Below are 21,350 nucleotides of genomic sequence, written 5' to 3'. Positions count from 1 at the left end.
TGGATAGGCTGGAGCGATGGGCTGAGGCCAACTGTATGAAGTTCAACAAGGCCAAGTGCCGGGTCCTGCACCTGGGGCGCAACAACCCCAAGCAGAGCTACAGGCTGGGAGATGAGTGGTTGGAAAGCTGCCTGGCAGAGAAGGACCTGGGAGTACTGGTTGATAGTTGGCTGAATATGAGCCAGCAGTGTGCTCAGGTGGCCAAGAAGGCCAACAGCATCCTGGCCTGCATAAGAAGCAGTGTGCCCAGCAGGACTAGGGAAGTGATTGTCCCCCTGTACTCGCTCTGGTGAGGCCGCACCTCGAACACTGTGTTCAGTTTTGGGCCTCTCGCTACAGGAAGGACATGGAGGTGCTCGAGAGAGTCCAGCGAAGGGCAATGAAGCTGGTGAGGGGTCTGGAGAACAAGGCTTACGAGGAGCGGCTGAGGGAGCTGGGGTTGTTCAGCCTGGAGAAGAGGAGGCTCAGGGGCGACCTTATCGCTCTCTACAGTTACCTTAAAGGAGGCTGTAGCGAGGTGGGGGTTGGTCTGTTCTCCCACGTGCCTGGTGACAGGATGAGGGGGAATGGGCTAAAGTTGCGCCAGGGGAGGTTTAGGTTGGATATTAGAAGGAACTTCTTTACTGAAAGGGTTGTTAGGCATTGGAATGGGCTGCCCAGGGAAGTGGTTGGGTCACCATCCCTGGAGGTCTTTAAAAGGCGTTTATGTTGAACTTAGTGATATGGTTTAGTGGAGGACTTGTTAGTGTTAGGTCAGAGGTTGGACTCGGTGACCTTGGAGGTCTCTTCCAACCTAGATAATTCTGTGATTCTGTCACTGTCTTCTTCATACCAGGGAGCTCAAAACTGAGCGCAGTACTCCAGGCACAGTGTCACAAACACCAAGAAGAAGGAGCAAACCCCTTCTCTCATCTGCTGGCTACATCTTTGCTAATTTGACCGGGCATGCAGTTGACGTTTGTCACCACAAGAGCACACTGCTGCCTCGCAGGCCCTTTTGGCAGAGCTCCTTTTGAACCAGCCAGCCTCCGGCCTGCATGGCCTTAGCCAGCCCCAGGTGCAGGAGTCTCATTGCAGGAGTTTTACAGGGTTCCCATCAGCCCAACCTGTAGTTCCCTAAGTACTCCCTTCTTGACCCCAGGCATGTGGTTTGCCTTTTTCCAGTCATCATCAAACTTCCCCAATCACTGTGGCCTCTCCAAAATGAGAGGGAAGCCCCACATCAGACAACTCCCTCAGCACCCCCACAGGCACCCCATCTGTTCCCATGGACAAGTGGACGTCCAGTTCGTTGGAGTGCTCCCTAACTCTATTGTCCTCTTCCATGCACAATGCTTCAATTTAGTTCCAATCCAAGTTTTACAAATTCTAAATTGAAGATTTAAACCACGATTCAAGTGTAGCTTGTAAATAGGTAGAGTTTACAGTTCTGGTTTATTTTTGTTTAATACAATATTACCACAGTCTAAATTCTGTTTATACAGATGGAGCACCTTGTGCCTTCTCATCTCATCCCAAGGATCCCTTCGCATACGTCTGAGACTTTTGACACAGAGTTATCTCTTTTCTAGTCTTCATCCTGCCACCTCTCTTTGCCAAAGATGATGTTTCCTTTTAATTTTTGTTTACATACTCCTGCAAACACAGTAGGTAAAGTATAAGCTATTTCATATCCTCCTTTTATTCCTTCTAACCTTCCACACGTTGGGATCATTCAGCTAGAATTTTTCTACTCCTGCCTTTCCCTACCTAATTTTTTTTTCAGCTGTTCTTCTCACACTTCTGTTTCCCATCCTCTCCAACTTTTCCTATCGCACATCCCCCTGAAAATTCTGGAGATTTGCTGGATTTTAGCCCGAAGCATTGTAAAGCATCTTTCTTCAACCAATGACCAAAATAGGTTTTTTCTTCTTCCTGGCCACCAACAAGCAACAACACAGGACAAACATTTTCATTTAATCTACCAAAAATCAGGTATCTTGCATGATGTTGAGCAAGTCACTCCTCTCTAGGTGTTTGACAGGGCTGAGTCTAGATTTCATGAGTAAATTCAGTGCTCAGAAAGCTGATGAACAGCATAGCCCCCAGTGAAAGAACACTCATGACAGAATAAAACCTGCTTGCTTAGCACTATTCCTACACAAAGCATTTTCAACATGCTGTTCTCTCCTGCAGAAGAAGGCAAGAAGTTTTATAGTGACTCACGAAATATGGTTATCTTAGTCACATATGAACAGCACTTTGCTGGTGGGGGCTGTCTTATGGGGCTCCATCTGTCATGTCAGACAGCCTTATTTTAAAACACAGACATGCTGAGTCCAGTCTGACTGGAGCTACTCTTACACTACTGTAGAAGGGAAACGAGACATGCTTTGAGACATGCAAAGAAGTGCATTTGTTACAGAGAAGAACACTACCACCAATAGGATCCCAAGAAATGGAAGAAAGAAGTCTGACAAATGTAACTGCACAAAGCTGTACTATGGCTGGCAGTACCAGGATATCACATCCGTATGCAGGAAGTCGTCACTGCAACCACCCTATTACTGCGTTAGTCCACCGGTGTGTTCACTGATTATACAACGCTAACTCACTCCTCGGGTTGTATGCAGGAAAGCCTCTGAACCAGGCGATTTTCTGGGAGTCAGAGGGTATGGAAATGTAAGCTGACAGAGAGTTTAAGTAATCCAATGATACTTTATCAAGAACTAAGGATTCCCAAAAAGATTTTCTACTTCAGTCAACACTACTTGTGACAATTCTTGCTGCCCCAAATTCAAGCAACTACCACAAACATATGAAGAGCATATAGGGATGCTGCTGCCCTCTTACTGCACCTCACAAAGGTGCAACTGCCCGCAGACCCACATACTTCCCAGCAATCCCACATATACGATGCCCCATGGCACCTGCTAAGGATACACCAGAAGTTGTCAAAATTTGACAAGAAGCTGGATCTTTTTTGGCAAGTGTGAAGTTTTCCACAGTTTGTTATCGATACACAATTGATTTGAAAACATTTTTTTTTAAATAAAATTAGAATCCAGTTAGCAACACCGAAAAGCCACCAGCAAAGCACCAGCAAATACATTAAGGAAAGTAAAGGTAACTGGGGTAGAAGAGGCATTAAACGGAGTAATACATGATTAGAACGACAGATCAGTAAATGATCTAAAAAATTGGTGTTTACAGAGGGTTTTTGATTATAGTTATAACAAGTACTTGTCTTAGCTAATAAAACTATCAGACTCAAGTCAAGCAGTTTCAACCATCATTTGCTACACCAAAACGCGCTTTGCTAAGTTACACAAAAGCAATGGTATGTTTTTAACTACCCATCAGTAATAGTCAAAGACATTAGAGGAGGAAAAAAAAAAAAAAAAGCCTCAAGAGACATTGCAATCCAAATGCATACGTTTCTTTTCAGTATGCCTTAACTAATAACCTGACAGCTGCAATACCTACCACTGTTTAAAGACGGGTTGTTTGCCTGCTGATTCTTGCCATCTTTCTCTTTTTTAATATTCTTTGAATCTAAAAGAGAAGATTCCATCACATAATAAATGTAATATTCCCATCATAATGATGTCCAGCATAACACAGAATGCTTTCAAACAGTACAGAATCTGTTGTTCCAAAGACTTTCTTTCATCTATTTCAGTGCATAATCAAAAGGTAATTTATATTACAAATTTAGTCACTGTACTATTTTTCTTTTTCAAAATATATTGCGAAGTACAGCATGAAAAAGCAAAGCTTAATTACATTGTATTACATTATCAGAATATATCTAGTAGAAAATGTAGTACTAGCTCCACAAAAAACAATCCTACTTTTTTTTTTTTAAACAGCTTTACTCAATCTACACAATTTGAGATCCTCAAAACTCCTGGGTATCTTTTAAATCTTGTTGAGACCACTGCAAACTGAGAAACAAGAAAATAATAAAACCTAACAGTGTATTTCTGAGCTGAACATTTAATTCTATATTCATTTTATTGAATACTCGAATCTGCCTCACTGGGGCAGGGACTGATGGCCCCAAGGCTGATGTGGGAGCTTAGGCCTGGACAGGGTAGAGGAAAGGTCCTAGGGGAGGCTGGTCAGGACCTTTAAAGCCTATTAGTGCCGAGACACCTTCCACATATAAGATAACCCAGACCCCAGAGTCGTAGAAAACAAAGAGAATTTCAGTGACTTGAGAGAGGCTACATAGGAGTAAACTGGCAACTACATAAACACTCAAAACGTGCTGCAAATATACCACCTGCTTCTCCCAAGGCACATCTGGAATACCCCAGATCCTTTGAACTACAGGGAAAAAATGCTATGTTTACTCCTTTACTTAGTCTTCTTTCTTGACTTGCATGCTCTTTGTTTTTAAAAGTTTGCCTTCAGACATTTGAAAGCACCTGACAGTCGTCCAAGGAAAAATCCCTATGGGGGTCAACTTCAGATGGACCTGCTGCAATACTTCTGGGTGGTGCCCACAAAGCTCTAAGCGAGGTCCTTGCTCAGGAGTAGGGCTTTAGCCTGCACAAGTGGACACCCTACACCTTGACAACTATCAGCCAGAACTCAAGAAGGGGTAGCACTAAAACTACAGCGGTGACAATGACAAGACACAAGGACAACAGTCACTGTCTCCTCCCTACAGTTCAAAATATATTCCATTCAGCCTCTTTGGGATTGAACTGAATCCAGCCAGTGCTCTACTGGGTGGTGACAATCACTAGAAAAACCTTTCCCTATGTTCTACAAGCTCAGTTATTCAGGCTTTCAAAAAAATAAAAATAAAATGAAACAGTCATGGAACTGTCACATGATAGCTTGCAGAACAGAAGACTTCCCTATCCACTTATTTCTGAAGAGGAAATCCAACGGAGTCCCACATAAGAGGCTTATTGAAGAACAGAACTAATAACTGCTTCCTGCGAATACCCAAAGCTTGAAAGGACAGCCATGAAAGAACATTGACCCAACAGTGCCAGATTTCAAACGAGATGACAGCCTTTCATGATAAGAGAAATCAAGAACAGGTGAAAAAATGTGAAAACCCATGGCCTGCACACCAGATGAATTTTTGCTGACATCTCCCACCCAAATTATTTGTTTCCTGTATCAGGTTTAATGCCTATTCCACAAATACTATAGCAAATAAAAATGCTGAAATGGAATACGCTCAGTGGCACATTTTACTTATAATCATCAATTAGAAAATTATGAAAACTAGAAGAGATGAAGATGTTAATGAAAAGAAATAGAAATTCCTTAAGATACCTCTTTCATTTGAGCTGGAGGCATCTGAATTGATAATAAACTCAAACACTACCATTTATTTTTGATGGGCAGAAAGCTATTCTTTAAAATGCTCAAGCAAAACACACCCACCACATGCAGAAGCATCCAAGAAATAAGTCTGAATAAACTAAGATTGCTTTTAAAGCCCCCCCCCAGCTTTTACGCATGCCATATTTCAATGTTGGGAAGACCACTACAAAGCTGGAGTGTTTTGTCTGAACAGATGAAAAGCCATTAACTGTAAGAATTACTGTCCTGTTTTCCCTTGAGATACCCTGAATCTACTACCACCTCCCACCACTCAGAAAGGTTTCCCTCAGTTTGCACTTCACAAAGGCTATGACACTTCGGTGCAGCGCGCCTCTTCCAATGTCATTAGTCAGGGCGGATAAGAATTTATGGTTTATTTTTAGAAGAAACATTAAGGAAAATAAGATTTATTAAAATCTGAATTTATAAATCTAAGTGCCTTTAAGTGTGCCAGTTTACATATGATATTTTGATAGCCTATACTCTGGTAAATTTGATTCCAAAAGATCACCGAAAACAAAATTAAGAAATGGAAGAGTATTATGTCAAATAATTGGACTGAGAAATATGACTCCCTCAGCAAATGACACTGAGTTTGGTCAAACTTTGACGCCTAATCTCAAAAATGAGGTCATGAATAGCTCTGCAGGTACAAACAGTATTTTCCCTTCACCTCCCTCAGCTAGCAACTCAATGATTAATTTTCCTCAAAGCTGAAAAGTGGACTTGAAAATGGGAACTTTTTTTGTATGTTAGAGATAGAAGAGATTTACTAATTCTAGAGGCTTGAAGTTCATCATGACAAAAACAAGTCAGTTGAATTCATTATCTATCTTTCTCTGTTCATAAAGTTCATTTATAAAGACACAAGCTTGAATTTACTTCCCAATGCAAAACACAGTATGTTTTAGATCATTTTGTCAAACCACAAAAAATAAAATGATATTACTGTGGATCTAACTACATGCTATTCAGTTCTCTAAAAAAAAAAAGGCAAAGAAAGAATTGGATCCTATTTCCAAAGGAAGTGTTAAAAATACAGTAACATACCTAAGTATATATTTAAGAGCTTTTACATTCACTGTGTAAATACGTATATAGGTAGCCTATAATGCATACAGGCTAAATATCTACTTTCAAAATCCTGTAAAAGAATGTTTTCTTCTAGGTAGCTAGATTAGAATACAGCATATATTAAAATTAAAATAGCAGCATATTCTATTCACCAAATAGCAGCTTTTCAACAGCACACTCCATAAGCTAAAGCAGTAGACACAAAAGAAGATTAGAATAGATTATTTAACATACTGTTTTCTCCTTACTGATTCAAAACTCCATGTGTTTACATTACTTCACCCTATCTGTAACCACAGAATTCTTCTGCTGATAAGATTACTTAAGAGACGACAGGCAAGAGTAACCACATCTATCATGCAAGAAATTAGAGACAAGGAAGAAACGAGACAAAGCTATCTTTACTGTCTCATGAATGTAAAAAAAAATTTAAAAAAAGGCGCCTTTAGAATATAATAAGGCCTGGTAAAGGTGATCCTAGTTACCAATTTATATTTCCTCTTATAAACTCCCATGTTGAACTGCAGCTTTTTCTCTGAGATACTTAACAAATCCCCAACACTTCTTTCTGGGATGACTTAATCTTTCAGGAAACAGGATGATTTCTTTGCCTGTATACTGGCAAGCACCATCTCTTTTGACAGTATTAGTTTTTAGAGAGGTGTGTTACATGAGGAGTCATGTATTTGTCATCTTTTAAGACTTCCTATTTGCTTGCTGTCCAGTGTGGGAAAAAAAAGTTCACAGTCATGCCTTCGAGATCTGTGCAGCTACTTCTTAGCCATCTTAAAGTCTTCAACTCCAGTTTGTGTTCAAAACTTGGCAGGAGACCACTTTTCTCAAAGAAATCCTTTGTCTCTTCCAGACAAACATGAAACACTTCTGGGTGACAGAAACATTTGCTCTTCCCATGCCATGCAGTTACTTACCCTCATATGAAGTTTGCTAAGACGAGCCCAAGACTTACCATAGGTCAGGAAGGGGCTGCCTTTGCTCCCTAGCGCACAGAGCTGTGAGCACATTTTAGCTACCCTTCACCAAACTTCAGTGCATGCAGCTGAGTATATCAAGACAGAGTGAATCTACGTCTCCTTCCCTTTCTTTCTCTGCTTCCCAGTGGGATTCTTATCTGCCCAGAACAGAGTGCTTCTTTCAGTATATCTAGACAACAGCCATGCAGAAAAACTACAAGAGAAGGGGGTAGACTTCCTCCATAAACTCTTGGTTCAACAATTAAATAGATGACTGCTGCCATTCCAGAAAATCTATTATAAAGACAATTATTTACCAAGGGAGCACACAAGCACATAAAGCAGCTTGGGCTGAAGGTGGAAAGCTCAAGAAAAACACAAAAGTATTAGTAATCTTTTAGGAGGGAAGCCTACTCATCTGAAAGGTTTAAAAAGCAGCAGAAACCTGGTTTGAAAGAGTGGGTCTTTCTCGCTTTACATTCTCCTTGTTTCACCAACCCAAACACGCTTATTTCTTCAGTCTCACTCTTTAGCACTTAATTCGCAATTATCTTCTGCAGACATGACACAGTAGGTATCACACCTTTGTACTACACTGTGCATTTGTGGACAAATTTCTTTAAAAAGTGTACATTTTTATCTTCAAGAGCTCGTAGAAAACAGCTGCTATTTATTGCAGTAAACTTTTATTCCTTGCACTACTCAGTTATCCTCCTGATAAATTATGTGCAGTTACAAAACAAAGCACTACATTTCATTTAATACCACATCTAGACACATTGTTCAATGTTAGAGTAGTATAATGACTTCGAGGCTGTCACAGGACAAAATTGCTTTGGCTGAACTTGTACAGAACTCCAGGCTAAGCTGAATTTAGCACACTTACTCTAAAACAATGTAAACTTTGTACTTACCTGTGTTCAGTATATATCATAACTTCTCTTCCTGAATTTCACAGTATCCTAATTGTTAAGTAATACACCACCACCATAGAAGAGATAGTTTAACAGGTTCCCTATTTTCTTTCCTCTTGGATAAAAGCTATCAGGCCTCACCTTTAGCTGCTGTTCTCCCCATGGTAACACTTCTGTGATCTCTCTCACAATAAAAAGGCTGAAGTTGAAAGACCAGTTAATTCTTCCTTTCAGCACAACAGTTTCCTGTGGAGTAATAATACAACAAGTTAGGGGGGGGTTGTTGGGGTTTGGGCTTTCTTGTTTTGGAAAAGGAGGATTTTTTTTTTGTGTGTATTGTTGTACACTTATCTTGCTGGTAAAAAGTTGCAAGCTTTTAACAAGCTATTTGTAGAAGAGCAGCATGTAAACAATGGATATGTCAAAGTAGCACGGCTACAGAAGAACCCAAACTTTTATTTCGTTGATTTAGACAGTTTGTGGTATAACGATTTGCATTTTCAGTGAATTTCTAATTCAAAGAAAGATATAAAACATGTTTTTTCCTGTTTTCCCCAACAAACACTACTGAAAAGTGAAGGAAAAACTCATGGATCACACGTTCCTCCTGGCTTACACACACAGAGTTTATCTTCCACCACATAACTTTAAACATCTCTGGATAAAATGCTCTTTCAGAACCACACTGGCAAGGGGAACAAAACACTGATGTAAGAAATCTACACAAAGGCACAACTGCTCACTGCTACCACTGCCCGTTACCGCTTACGGCAGAGGAGGGAGAACCCACCACGGGAATGCTAACTGCAGATAACTAGAAGTGACCCACGCTCTCGCAGGTTTTAGAAACAACTTAGTTAAACCGTTGTAACACAGCAAAAACAATTTTTGTGCGTGTGCTACTGTGATTTTTCTACTCCAGCATCAATTCTTTGGAATTTCGACTGCACTCAAAACAAGTGAAACTCACTTGAGGCTTTTTACCCCTAAAGCAACAAAACAGGCGAGTTTATTATCCTTTCCCATTCACTATTCAAGTAATAATGCATAAAAATACATTCAAATTTCTGAATTATCTTCTTTGATCATTTCCTTTCAAGGAAATCCCATGATATTAAAGTTAAAATCATTAACAGTTCAAGGTTTTTTTTTTTTAATTTAAATGTATGGACACTTTTTCAAAGACAAACTTTGCCAAAAGTAACATTTTTGGAACCTGTATCTTTCCAATGCTATAAAAAAGGAATGGTAGTTGAAAAGCAAGGTAGCTATTTGGAGTTTCTTGAACCTTACACTCACATGCTAAAAATTTACACATAGATATTGCATGTAACAAGAGGTGTGTCATAGAGGCAAGTATTTTCCTGAAATTGTGACATTTCAGTGAAATTTAGAGGAAATTGTACACAATGGTGGTGGACTGCATGACGAAAACTTTATACAGTGCTAGTTCCATGGCTAAAACAAACTAAATATGGTTTTAAAAAGGCCAATGACTGAAGAATGCGTTTTGTGCATGTCTGCAGCACGTGGACATGCTGGATAGTTATTACAAAAAACCTAAGCAACTTAGACTTGAAAGCAGTTATAAATAAAACTGGATAGTGACATAAAATAAGCAGGCTTTGCTACACAATAGCATTCACAGCATAAGTGATCATCAGGATTAAGAAGGGAAACCCTTTTAAGCCATCAAATAAATTTGAAATACGTGATACTTTCTACGTGATACTAGACTCCCCCAAAATTCAAAGCTTTTCCGCTGCAAGTAATAAATTGTGAAAGGTGATGCAGAGTCAAAGTAACTGTTTTACAGATTACTTTAAAACAGTGCATGGTTTTTATCTTTTTGTTCCAAGCACCAGATTGCACTTGGTGCAGTAATAAAGATTCCAACCCTGCAGTGATAGTCATCAAGTTTAGCACAACCGGAGCGTCTGTCAGGACATAAAAAGGATTCCAGCGTTTCATTAGCCTCTGCTCCACCAGATAGGCGGTTTTACAGCGTGCCCACCGGCCTGTTAAAAATATAAGACAAGGGAAAGCTCTCAGAGCGCTCTCTGAAACAGAGCAAACCGCAGAGCAGGAATACAATATACTGCTGTTTCGAAGAGGTGCTACTTAAAACCCAGTCACACTTACAGTACTCAGCGTAGAGTCTCTATTAAATTAGCTGGTAGATAGCAACGTTTGTCCCAGAAGACATTCAAAAACAGTGTTTCTGGGCCTCTAACAACCGCTACATGATGCTGGATGACAGCAAAATGAAAACCGGTTACCTCCAGAAGACAGGGCAGGCCCAGGAACAGCTTTCCACCACCACCACCTTGCGTGAGGGGCGAGCGAGGCCGGTCACGTCGCCTGCTACCTGAGGCACCTCTCACCATGGCCTCGCCATCCCCAGCAGAAACAGCCAGCTAGGCCGGGGGAGAAACCTCCAGGTGCTTTTCGGCAAAATCTCACAGAGCGGATGGAGCTCGAGGCATTCTTGCATGTGCAACAGGGTGAGACAGCAGAGCGAGCAATACAGAAAGTGAAGGTTAAGAAATTAATCTAGAAGCTTTAAGAAACACAGGCAAAAATAAATAAATAAAACAAGGCCAGGAATATGCAAACAAACATAGAAATGTACTGGCAAGTCTGAAGCGTAATGGAGTGAGCATGCACAAAGCAAGAGAATGAAAACCAAAGCTTCAAAAACCAAGCTAACCATAGTGACTGACAGTCATATACAGAAAATGGCCAAAACCCACCAATTTAGGAATGGAAGTACAGAATCTATACCAGAAACCAATGAAAAACTATTTGCTGTACATTAAAAAAGCAGAAAAATTTAGGAACCTAAGGAACGGTATGGTCTGTAAGGTCCCTCCCAACCCAAACCATTCTGTGATAACATTAAATTCATCATTGGAATATACTCTATTTAAAGCAACAGGGAGGATCTCCACACTCATCAACTGTATTATTTACATCATTTACCTCTCAATTCATCCTATAAACTGAGTTTCATTCCTTCTCTGATTAGCTTCCCTTGCATCAGCTACTTTAAATTAAAAATAAATAAATAAATAGACAGACAGACAGCATTCATCTGCCTTTAATTCCTTACTGAAGTTTTTATTGTTAATGCCCAAATCACTCCTGCTAGCCACCTCCCACTGTGCTAAGTCTTTTGTCAGAAGGACATATATTATTAGACAAGCCTAAACCTTCACCCTTGGTGCGTCGCTACTACATAGTACCAGGTGTCAGCAAACAGGATGGAAAGCATGTTTCCTGTCTAACATTGCTCTTCTAATTTTGAAAGAATTACTCAAAGGACACGTGTTGCTGCAATTCAAAGAAGGTGGTATTTTACAGAAAACGTCAAAGTCATTTGCTCCTTTCTCTCAACCACATCTCCATTATACTTCGCACTGTAAGCCCGCCATTCAAGCAAGCTGAATGTCCTGGAAAAAAAAGCATGCATATTTAGGGCTTCATGGTGCAAGTTCATCCTGACAGCATGCCTGGTCATAAAAACGCACGGCACAGGATTATGGTGATAAGTGTAACGCTCAAAAGAAGCCTGAGCACCCAGCAGATCACGGGCTTAGGACCACCAAAAGCATTACAGTTTCCCTGTCAATGACTCCATACCTCAGACTCTGAGGGAAGACGGAGCTGGCGATTTCAGAGCTGTCTGTCCCGACCCCTGGTGGCCCACCGAAGGGACAGAGGGCACAGAAGTGCAGGCGGTCGTCTTCCAGGCTCCACGCGAACAGGGTGCTTCGCCACCAGCACGCCGGTGCCGCTGCCCTCAGAAGGCCCAGCTGTGGGGCTGGCACCACCACCCTGGCCTCTGCCACCATCCTCACTCCCTGTGTCCTTTCACAGTCCCCTGTGTCTCTTGACAGCCCCCTGCATCCCTTCACGGCCCCCTGCCCACCCCACAGCCCTGCCCTCACACAGGGCAGCCCGTACCTGAGGCACCGACTCCTCTGACAGGAGGGCACGGTCCGCAGCAGTGACTGCTCCTGAGAGGGGAATGCTGTTTTTTAACCTGCTCGTCTATTCGCCTGTCATCTCTTACACAAAAATACTACTTCACAATCTTTGCACAAGCCCTTAAGGTGCTGAAAAAGGGCAAATACACAGAATAAGGCTAAGAAGAGTACTCCTGTAACATCCGATACTTCCAAGTCCCCTTGAAAATTTCCTTCCAGGTAAGTCACCCGGTGCATAGCCTCACATATACTTCAGGACATAACAGCATATATCTCTGTATTTCTGCAACAGGAACCATCCCTAAACTAATCTTCTAGAGCACACTGTGGCACCATTATAGAAAAGTAAGATCTCACAGGCTAGGAGGAGAAAAAACAACAAAAAACCTACCCCTGCACAAATACACCATAAGATGTGACACAAGCTTCATAGTCATAAAATCAGTATTAATTGGCATTACACATTTATGAGTTAAAAAAAAAAAAAAACCACTGAAGATGAGGTTTTCCTTCATTTATGCATACATAACCAGCTAGTGTTCTGACAAGAAACTTGATCTGAGTTAAAATCCCTTTGAGTTCAAATTCCCTGTACATAAATAAATACATAAATAAATAAATAGAAGTGAGAATCATTCCAGGAAAGGAAATGAAACTTCCATATTTTCATATGGCAGAACTTCTAACAACCTGAGAGACCAGAACACCTCTCTAGTAGATAAAAGCAGAGCTAGGAGGGCTAGGCTCTTGGAGAATTTATGGGCTTTCAGAAGAGCAAATGTTAGCTAGCCATATGTATTATTATAAAAACTAAGGCTGAGTATTTCTTAAGCTGTTAAAAGACAAGAGTAGGTAATTACGGCTTTCCAAATACCATTTTGTAACAGCGTTTGCCTTAACATCAAGAAGAAACTTTCTGCACTAGCAAAATTCTTCAGAAAGTCCCCAACAGTGCACTGCTCACTATTTATGAAGTGATTAGCATAAACAAACTTTTAAGCTGTCAGCAGTAAAACACCATTTGTAAATGTTCTGCCCTCCTTCCAGGTAAGTTTACGATCTGCTTTAGGATATGAGCAACTGTAATTACAGTGAATCATGCATTTCAAGACTACAAAATCATAAGCTCTCAATCTGCACTAAGTGTATATTATTCAGTACAGAGCAAGGCATTGTGTGTTTTAAAAACGAACATTAACAAGGTTTAGACCACAGATTTGTCCCCAAAATTCCTGAAGCAAAAAAATAAATACTTATAAATGAGAACAGCTGAAAAATTAGGTCTCAGAATTAAATTAAATAACATAGCTACTATCAACTGAAAACAGAAACGTCTCATGTCACACACTCAACATTTACTATTTGGACAGTAATTTTAAAAATTAAAGTTTGGAGCTGCTCTATAGCTACCAGTGGAAAATAAAAATAGCTTCTCCCCTCTACACATCCCCCCCCATCCTGCTTTAAAAGTTGGAAGATGTGGGGTTGTAAAAACCTGAAAAAGGAAATGGTATGTGTGAAGTCAGCAGTTCAGCAAAGAGGCTGACTGGCCATTAACAGCTTTAAATATTCTTAAAACGCCAGCCTTCCCACATGAAAGGGTATTTTAACATTATATTCAAATAAATCAAAAATACAGTTTGCAGCACTTACATTTCTATCTTAAGTAAAACTGTCAGTTTTAGTAGTTTACTAGTGCATATTTGCAGTAGCATAAGAGCTCTACAAATTGTTTAAACATTTTGGTGAATTCAACTCACCAGAACCTCTGTGCTGTTTTTCTGCTTCCCCTCTTCAAACCTGGAATAGTGTTCCTGCAAGCATTCATCATCATCATTCAACCTGGCTTTGTTCAAATGCCTAACTCAAATTTCTTTCACGAAGCAAACTAATTAAATTATGCACAAAAAAAATAATAATAAAAATATATATATATACACACACACACATCTTGCATGATGAAGACTGGCTAACAGCTAAATACCTGCATGAAATTCCCTGTACACCCAGATGCACCTCCTGTGCCTTCAGCTCAGCCTCCCCTGACACAGCAGAGAGCTCTCTATTTGTTCTGGGAGGCACCAAGCGTACTTTTAGCACAGTGCAAATACAGCAGGTAAGGGAGAAAAGAAATTGCTGCTGCAAACACAGTAAGAGATGCCCGGAGTCTAGGACGGAATGGGATGCCAGAGGTCCCAAAAGGGCTTTTCTGCACTCATCTCTGACAGACAGCAAGCAATACCAGCGGTTTTAAAAGCAGCAGTAAGACAGAGTGTGTGTACTCTGGGGAAACGGGGAGAAAGACAAGCAGAGGAAGGCTGGCGGAAAAGGGTTTTACAACCTCGTAGATAACTCAGGCTTCCTCCCGTCTACATTGCCACCGCGCACTGAAGGGACCGCTCAAGCTCAGCTCAGAGAGGATCCAAGAGCCCCACGCACATATCACGGAGCTGGGAAATCCATCACGATTTCACGCGATCATCTTTTTTCTGCTGCAGAAATCTGTGAAAGTACACAATTTCTTTTCCAGTGGAGGCACAGAGAGCAGCCTTGTGGTATTTCTGTATAGATCAGTCTGCGAGCACCCCACACGGAGTCGGCTTGTTTCAAAGCACGACGTTTGCCTCTCCTTGCTCATACTCAAAGCCAGCAGCAACATACTCCTGCTGCCATCTTCTTCCAGTGCTTAAGGCACCCTCCCCTTGCCTGAGGACCCAAACAAACTAAAGGCCCCACCAGGCAGGTGTACCTGTGCTGCTGGTACTGAGGGCTCTGCTGCTTCCCCAGCTTCTTATTCCTCTAAGAAAAAAAAAAAATCCTTCTGTAACCCATCCCACCAAATAAATCATCCTGCAGGCAGACGCCACCAAAAACACATGCCCATCTATTCAGACGAACATTCATGAGTCCTGTTCAGTGCCGCCAGGCATTCCCGTGCCACACGCCGTGCTGATGGGTCCACAGAGAACAGCCTGCTCCTAAGTATTCACACGACAGGACAGCTGCAAATACTCAGCTGTAGCATTTGCTGCACTCTTTGAAAAGAGAAGGCAGAAGCCCAGAGCATCGGAAACATCCAAAGCAAGCCCGTGTCTTTCTTTCCAAACTTCCTAGGACAACTTTCCACTTCTGAAACAAACAGGGTGAAACGGGGCATGATGTGGTGGGGCCACGTCTTCCCCAGCACGCCTGAGGAGCTGTGTCCCTGTTGGATGCCAGCCCCAGGACAGGGGCAGGGACAGAGCAGCCCCTTTCTGCTTCACACGCTGCGATCCATGGCCCCTTCCCCACCCTCAGCTTACCCTGCTGGGCACCTGAGGGCATTCAGGCAAGAACTCAGGCAGAAGAAAATAAAAATACACACAAGACACACAGTTTTCCCACTAATAACACTGCTCATTTCATGATTAGAACCAGCACGTATCTTCAGGCCTTTCCAGAGAACCACTGTCTGCCTCTTTGGTGCACTCCAGCGCAGGGCACGCGTACAGGATTTAGCATTAGAAGTGCCATCGTGCATGCCCCAGACCTTTTAGTCTGAGCCCCGATAGATGGCAGCGACAAGTTCCGCCAAATTTAGCAGCTCTGATACCCTTTCACATTCCTCCACGTACAAGACTCGCTTTTACGAACTGCTCTTTCCAAATGGGCTTTTAGGAGCGCCCCAGGAGTTGCGCTGGCGGCACTGACCTCCCCTGCCTTAATCTCCGGCAGATTCCATACAGTACATAAATAACGGCGCGTGCTTCGCTTTATGTATGCACCTCATTAAAACGGTGCTACTCTCTTGCACGTTTTATAAACTTCAGATGCTCCCTGAGCTAATGTACGCTAGAGATGATGAAAGGCTCAGCCTCGGCTTTGCCCTGCGCTAAAAGGGCTATCGTATTGCCTTGAGAAGACAACAAACTGAGATCTCCATCAAAGAAGTTCAACCCTTTCATGAAAGGCCTAGATTTCCTTGCTGTCTTAAGTGGAATTTGACCTGATTTGTGAAGCCGAAGGCCTAGAACCAAATGATTCAAAGGAGGACACCTACCTTTAATGTAATGCCTTGCTTGGTTTTAGATGACGACATGCTAAATGGGGAGCCGCACAGATAATACATCACCTACAGGGAAAAAATAACACTCCAAAAACACTGCTCATACTTGAGCTGCACACAATGTTATTCTAAGAAACCACAAAGAAAAAGCACTTTAAGATTAGTTTGGACATAAGATACCTAGAAAGCATCTTCCCTGTGGGGCAGAGAGGCTATTGCCTACTAAAACAAGTGGAAGAGCACAAAAATTCTGTTAGAGGTTTGAGGATTTCAGAAATACTTCCATCTTAATGGCTCTGCCAGTAATTCAGAAAAGCAGGAAGAGTGCGCGTGGAAAAACACAGCACACATTTAGTGGTGCACCAGTCTGGATCCAAAACAATCAAATACTACACATGTAGCGGTCACCTTTGTTAAAGCCAAGAACTATGAACCAGTTCTCAACCTACAGTGCTGAAACGAGACAGACAGAACTCACCAGCACCAGCAAAGAACTATATATTTCTTCACACCATTCATATTTAAGATAATACTGGATTTTTTTTTTGTCCTGTTCCAAGGACACAGAAACTAAAGCTGCAAGTTCCTGTGGCAGCAATCCGGCGAGGAGGTAGGAGACAGCATATCCCCTCTGCTGCAAATGACCTGGCTGCTCCGTATCCGTTGTGTACAAGAGAAAGCATCAGAGCAAGCCCATCAAGCAGAGATAAGGAACCTTGTAAAGATAGCTGCTGATTTCTGAACAGCTGTGTTGCAGCTCCTGACTTTCCTCCAGATCTATCTCCTCACTGACCAAGCAGAAAGGCTTGGAAGAGACACAAGTACATCTGAGGATACTCATCCAACCGTCACTCATGCCCTGGTTAACTCTGCTTGTAAATGTGCTGAAAGTAACAGGGGAGCGTGCCCCCCACCGCCAGCAGCAGCGGGTGCACAGCCCCATTTGCCCATCCTGCAGGACTAGAGATACGCTTAAAGAAGATTGCAGACATGGGACACCAGCTTCAGGCAGCGCAAGGTGGCTCACCAAGCCGGCCTGGCACGACGCTGCTGCTCCACGGCCACTGCCACCCAGGCAGGTCAGGCTGGCCAGCCGCAGCACGCAGCACGCTTGCACAAAAGACGGGACTGGCACAGGAACATATCCTTAAAAGAAGCTATGGCTCCTCCGGGGACTTAACCAAAACTTTTTAGGGTCTTCATCCGCAGCAAATGGATCGCTTTTCCACATAGTGCAGGTGAAGCTGTTTGCACATACACGCTGCCTGTATCTCACCATTATCAGCCATCACGGTAACTTGACCACATATAACTAATAAAAAAATATAAAAATAAACTTGACTGCATATAACTAATGTTAAAGCTGCCTACCATTACATCAAGACATCACCAAATTAGAAAAGACTTGGAACTTGAAAGAAATCTTACAAATTGTATCAGTAAAACACTGCCCTATACCAAAAACACAACACAGCAAAAAAGAAAGCATTCACCAAATCACATTAGAACAAGTATTCTAGGATTTCAACTTACATTGAGCCAAACTATAAGTATTTGCAAAAATACCAGGGCTATGACATGCAACACAAACACCTGTAACATTCAAGCACTTTTACAATTTTACCTTTAAATGCAAATTTTAGGTAAGTGCAATTTTACCTTTAACATTTCTGTTGCTCCACATTTAAAAACAACTCTATTAAGCCCCAACAGCTTCATACAGGGTTTCCAATGTCCTAGAGGAATCGGAGTCCTGAGCCACTGACGTTGCATGTCTTACATTTTAGAGAACACTACCAGCATAGTCCTCGACATTTAAGATTTTAATCTCTGGAAGAAGCAATCAGCACTAAGATTGGGTGCCTAAGGCTACTTCTGTCAAATGGGAGTAAACAGAACTTTAAAGCCCCAGCAGATGCAGAGGTCAAGAAGTTGGTTAACAGCCTCCCTTGTGCGGACCCTTTGAAGCACTGTCCCAGTCCCTACCTGTAATTTGCTCTATATTTATACTCAGAAAACATTACAGCACACTGCATTATTTTCAAAGATTACCTGAAAATATACAAGAAAAACTGCGTATTTTACCCATTCCTGCTTGAGGCAGAGGTAGCCAGACGAATAAGAAGGTCAGCAGCTGTGTCTTGGACAGTTAACGGCAAATGGCATTTCCTGTTGGCGACACTCCTTAATATCAAGCAATAATTACCGAGGACTCCATTCCTCCCCACACACCCACTCCATCACGTATGGACCGCAACAGATAAAGGGAGCAAGCACGGCTCATTCACAGCTCGCAGTCCCATTTCAGTACTAAGAAAACAATGAGACACAATGGCGAGAAAAGGACGCCCAACGTAGGTGGCGACTTCTGCCCTTTGCACATTTGCTTCACCCTTTTCCACGTCCCCTCAAGTCCAGCAGAGTCGTAGTTTTACACACTCAACTTTTAGGCAGACATCGGAACAAATGCATTCTCTGTACCATCAATTTCACACTAATGAAAACAAAATTATATTCGGTTGTCTAACACAAGCCCTCCCCAACACCTCTTTTGAACTCAGGCAGCTACCACAGAAAACAACGCCTCGACCTTATCAGAGCGCTGCACTGCACGCAGCAAGGACAGCACCAGCAGCCACCGCCGCCAAAAAAGAGAAAGGAGAAAGAAAAAAAGGCGTCTGCACATTCAAAGTAGCAATGTACAAAGTCCGAGGAAACATTTTAGAGGACTGTCACCGCTCCTTCCCTAAACACCTCTACACCAAGATCAACACCTACTGTATGACCCAATTTTAAGAATGACCTAATCGGAGCCGGTCACGTTTGTGTATCTACACAGCTTTTAATTGCTGTGCAAGTAGTTAATAACATGAAACCAGAAGCGAGCATTTCTATCTCCAGAATCTGAACAGAATTATGAACAGATTATGAAATACTTACTACCAACTAACCTGAAAGATACTACAAGCATGCTGCTGTGTTATTTGCAGCAATTAGAAAACTAGAACAACAACTCTGTCAAAAGAGTCTCAAACAAAATCAGAAAACATTCCTTTAATACTCAAAACTGGACCTTGTTAAAAGTTAACAGCCCTTCTAGTTCTTCTACGTCTAAATTTCAGTTTCACCGTACACTCTTCCTGCTTGCATTACTGTGAAACCTCCCATAAATAAAGTACTGAAGTGTCTTTAACTTGGTTTTTCTTTACATCAGTTCAAGTCGCATCACCCATAAATAGTACTTACATTTTATTATACCCTAAGGGAGAAAACCGGCTCCCCCTACCCCGACCAGGCGGCCTGGCTGTAGGTGCAGCTCCTGCCGACGCGCTGCCAGAGCCCCCTCGAGTCTCCTGTGCGGTGCCGTGCTCCGAGCAGCACTTGACGGGACAGCCCCAGCGCGTTCGCTCTCCTATTTATTACCTGGTGTTAATACGACAGCTTAAAACACAGCTAACACGGTAAATGCCTTCCTCCTGCTGCTCTACCCACCCGCACAAGCGCTGCGGTGGTCTCCGACACCGGGCGACTGTCCCACAGACAGCTCTTCTGTGCCACCTCCAAGGTGCGAGGCGCAGCAGGAGAGCTTTAAAAACCCAGAGATTTTAAGGCTGCTGTTCCTTGAATCATAAATCACGGAATATCCCGAGTTGGAAGGGACCCACAAGGATCATCGAGCCCAACTCCTAAAAAAATGACACAAACTTGCACCGAGGTGCTGTTCGCAAGCCAGGTGAAGAACGCCCCAAAAAATTACCACCAGATGGACGAGGCACTTTTTGAGGTCAGCTCACCAGACCTGGAGGACCTGCGAGCCAGAGGCGACTTCAGGTTCAGAGCCCAGACGCGGAGGAGCTGCCAGCCACAGGCGAGGCGTGCAGCAGGAGAACCCGCCCGCTGCCAGCACCTCTCCGTCCCGCCGCCCGGTGACTTCTCCCTATCTTCTGCAGGCTAACGGAACAGCCAGCAACCAGCCTCGGGGCAAGCCCTGGGGCTCACACCGCGACAACGAGCTCCTCGGGGGCATGCAAAGCCCCCCCGGGCGCCCCGCCGACCCCCCGAGGGTCCCCGAGCGCGGCACCTCGCCGGGCAGCGCGCTGCCCTCGCAGCTGGCGGCGGCGGGGAGCACCAGCACCAGCAGCACCACGAGGCCGCCCCCCGCCGCCACCGCGCCCGAGCCCCACACGCTCCGCTCCGCGGAGGGCTCGGGGCCGCCTCCCGGGGCCCGGCCGCCGCCACTCACCGGGGCCGCGGGGCCGGGGGAGGGGGGGGGGGGCGGGCAGCGGCGCCGCCGCCTCCCTCAAGCGGCTCCCGCCGCCGCCGGCCGCCTCACGCCGCCGCCATGTTGCGGGGGCACCGCGCATGCCCGCCAGCGGCACCGGGGGCGAGGGCCGGCCGCCGCCGCCCCCTTTCCGCCCGCAGCCGGGGGCCGGGGCTCCGGTCCCTCGGCCGGGAGGCCTCGGAGCGGGGAGGTCGCCTCCCGGGGGCCGTCCGGGGTGCGGCTGGCAGCCGGCAGGCGCCTCGCCATCGGCGCTGCCCGCCCGCGCCGGGTGCCTTGCGCCTGACACCCACCGGCGGCACCCCGGGGGGCTGCCGGGGACCCCGTCCTGAAGCAGCGGGCTGCAGGGTGCTCGCTTGCCCGGGTTATTTTTTGGGGGGGTCGTTCCCGTTTGAGCTGCGGGTGTTTCGGTGCAGACCCCTGGAGGTGTGCGGGCAGGGGTATGACAAACGTCTCCTAAGGGCGACGCAAGTTTGGGGCTTGCTTTCCGTGCCCGAGTGTCATCTTCGCTGCTCGGATCACGCGAAAGCCACATCTTAAATCCAAAACCAAACTAGGGTCTGAGAGAGAGATGCCATGAGGTTTCCTAATAATAATAATAAATAAATCCAAATCTATACCAAAGAACCCTCAAACCCTCCTGTATAAAAGTCAAATTCAACCATCCAACACAAGTATCACGCACACATCGCACGTTGCTACTGCTAACTCATTTTAACCACTCTCGGAAGCAGCAAATGGTTCAGA

General features: G+C 43.9%; 1 protein-coding gene across 7 annotated transcripts in view; it reads right to left on the bottom strand.

Moving 5' to 3' along the window:
* Positions 1 to 20,660, bottom strand: part of SCML2 (Scm polycomb group protein like 2) — an 83,373-nt gene extending 62,713 nt beyond the window's left edge. Inside the window, exons 1-3 of one of the 7 annotated variants that reach the window (XM_083843980.1) lie at positions 20,568 to 20,660; positions 8,432 to 8,536; positions 3,466 to 3,534 (exon numbers count right to left, since the gene is read on the bottom strand). In XM_083843980.1, the coding sequence (XP_083700106.1) occupies positions 3,466 to 3,534; positions 8,432 to 8,453 (91 nt within the window). In that variant the 5' untranslated portion in view covers positions 8,454 to 8,536; positions 20,568 to 20,660. Of the gene's footprint in view, positions 1 to 3,465; positions 3,535 to 8,431; positions 8,543 to 19,570; positions 20,058 to 20,118; positions 20,530 to 20,567 lie in introns of those variants that run through there. The other 6 variants (XM_083843981.1, XM_083843979.1, XR_014586733.1 and 3 more) reach the window with 6 other exon arrangements.
* Between the last annotated feature and the right edge of the window lie 690 nt (positions 20,661 to 21,350).

The sequence above is a fragment of the Anser anser genome (genome assembly GCF_964211835.1).
Source record: "Anser anser genome assembly, chromosome: 1".
Taxonomy (NCBI): Eukaryota; Metazoa; Chordata; class Aves; order Anseriformes; family Anatidae; genus Anser; species Anser anser.
The sequence above is the reverse complement of the archived record's forward strand: the minus strand, read 5'-3'. Positions and strand labels throughout refer to the sequence as shown.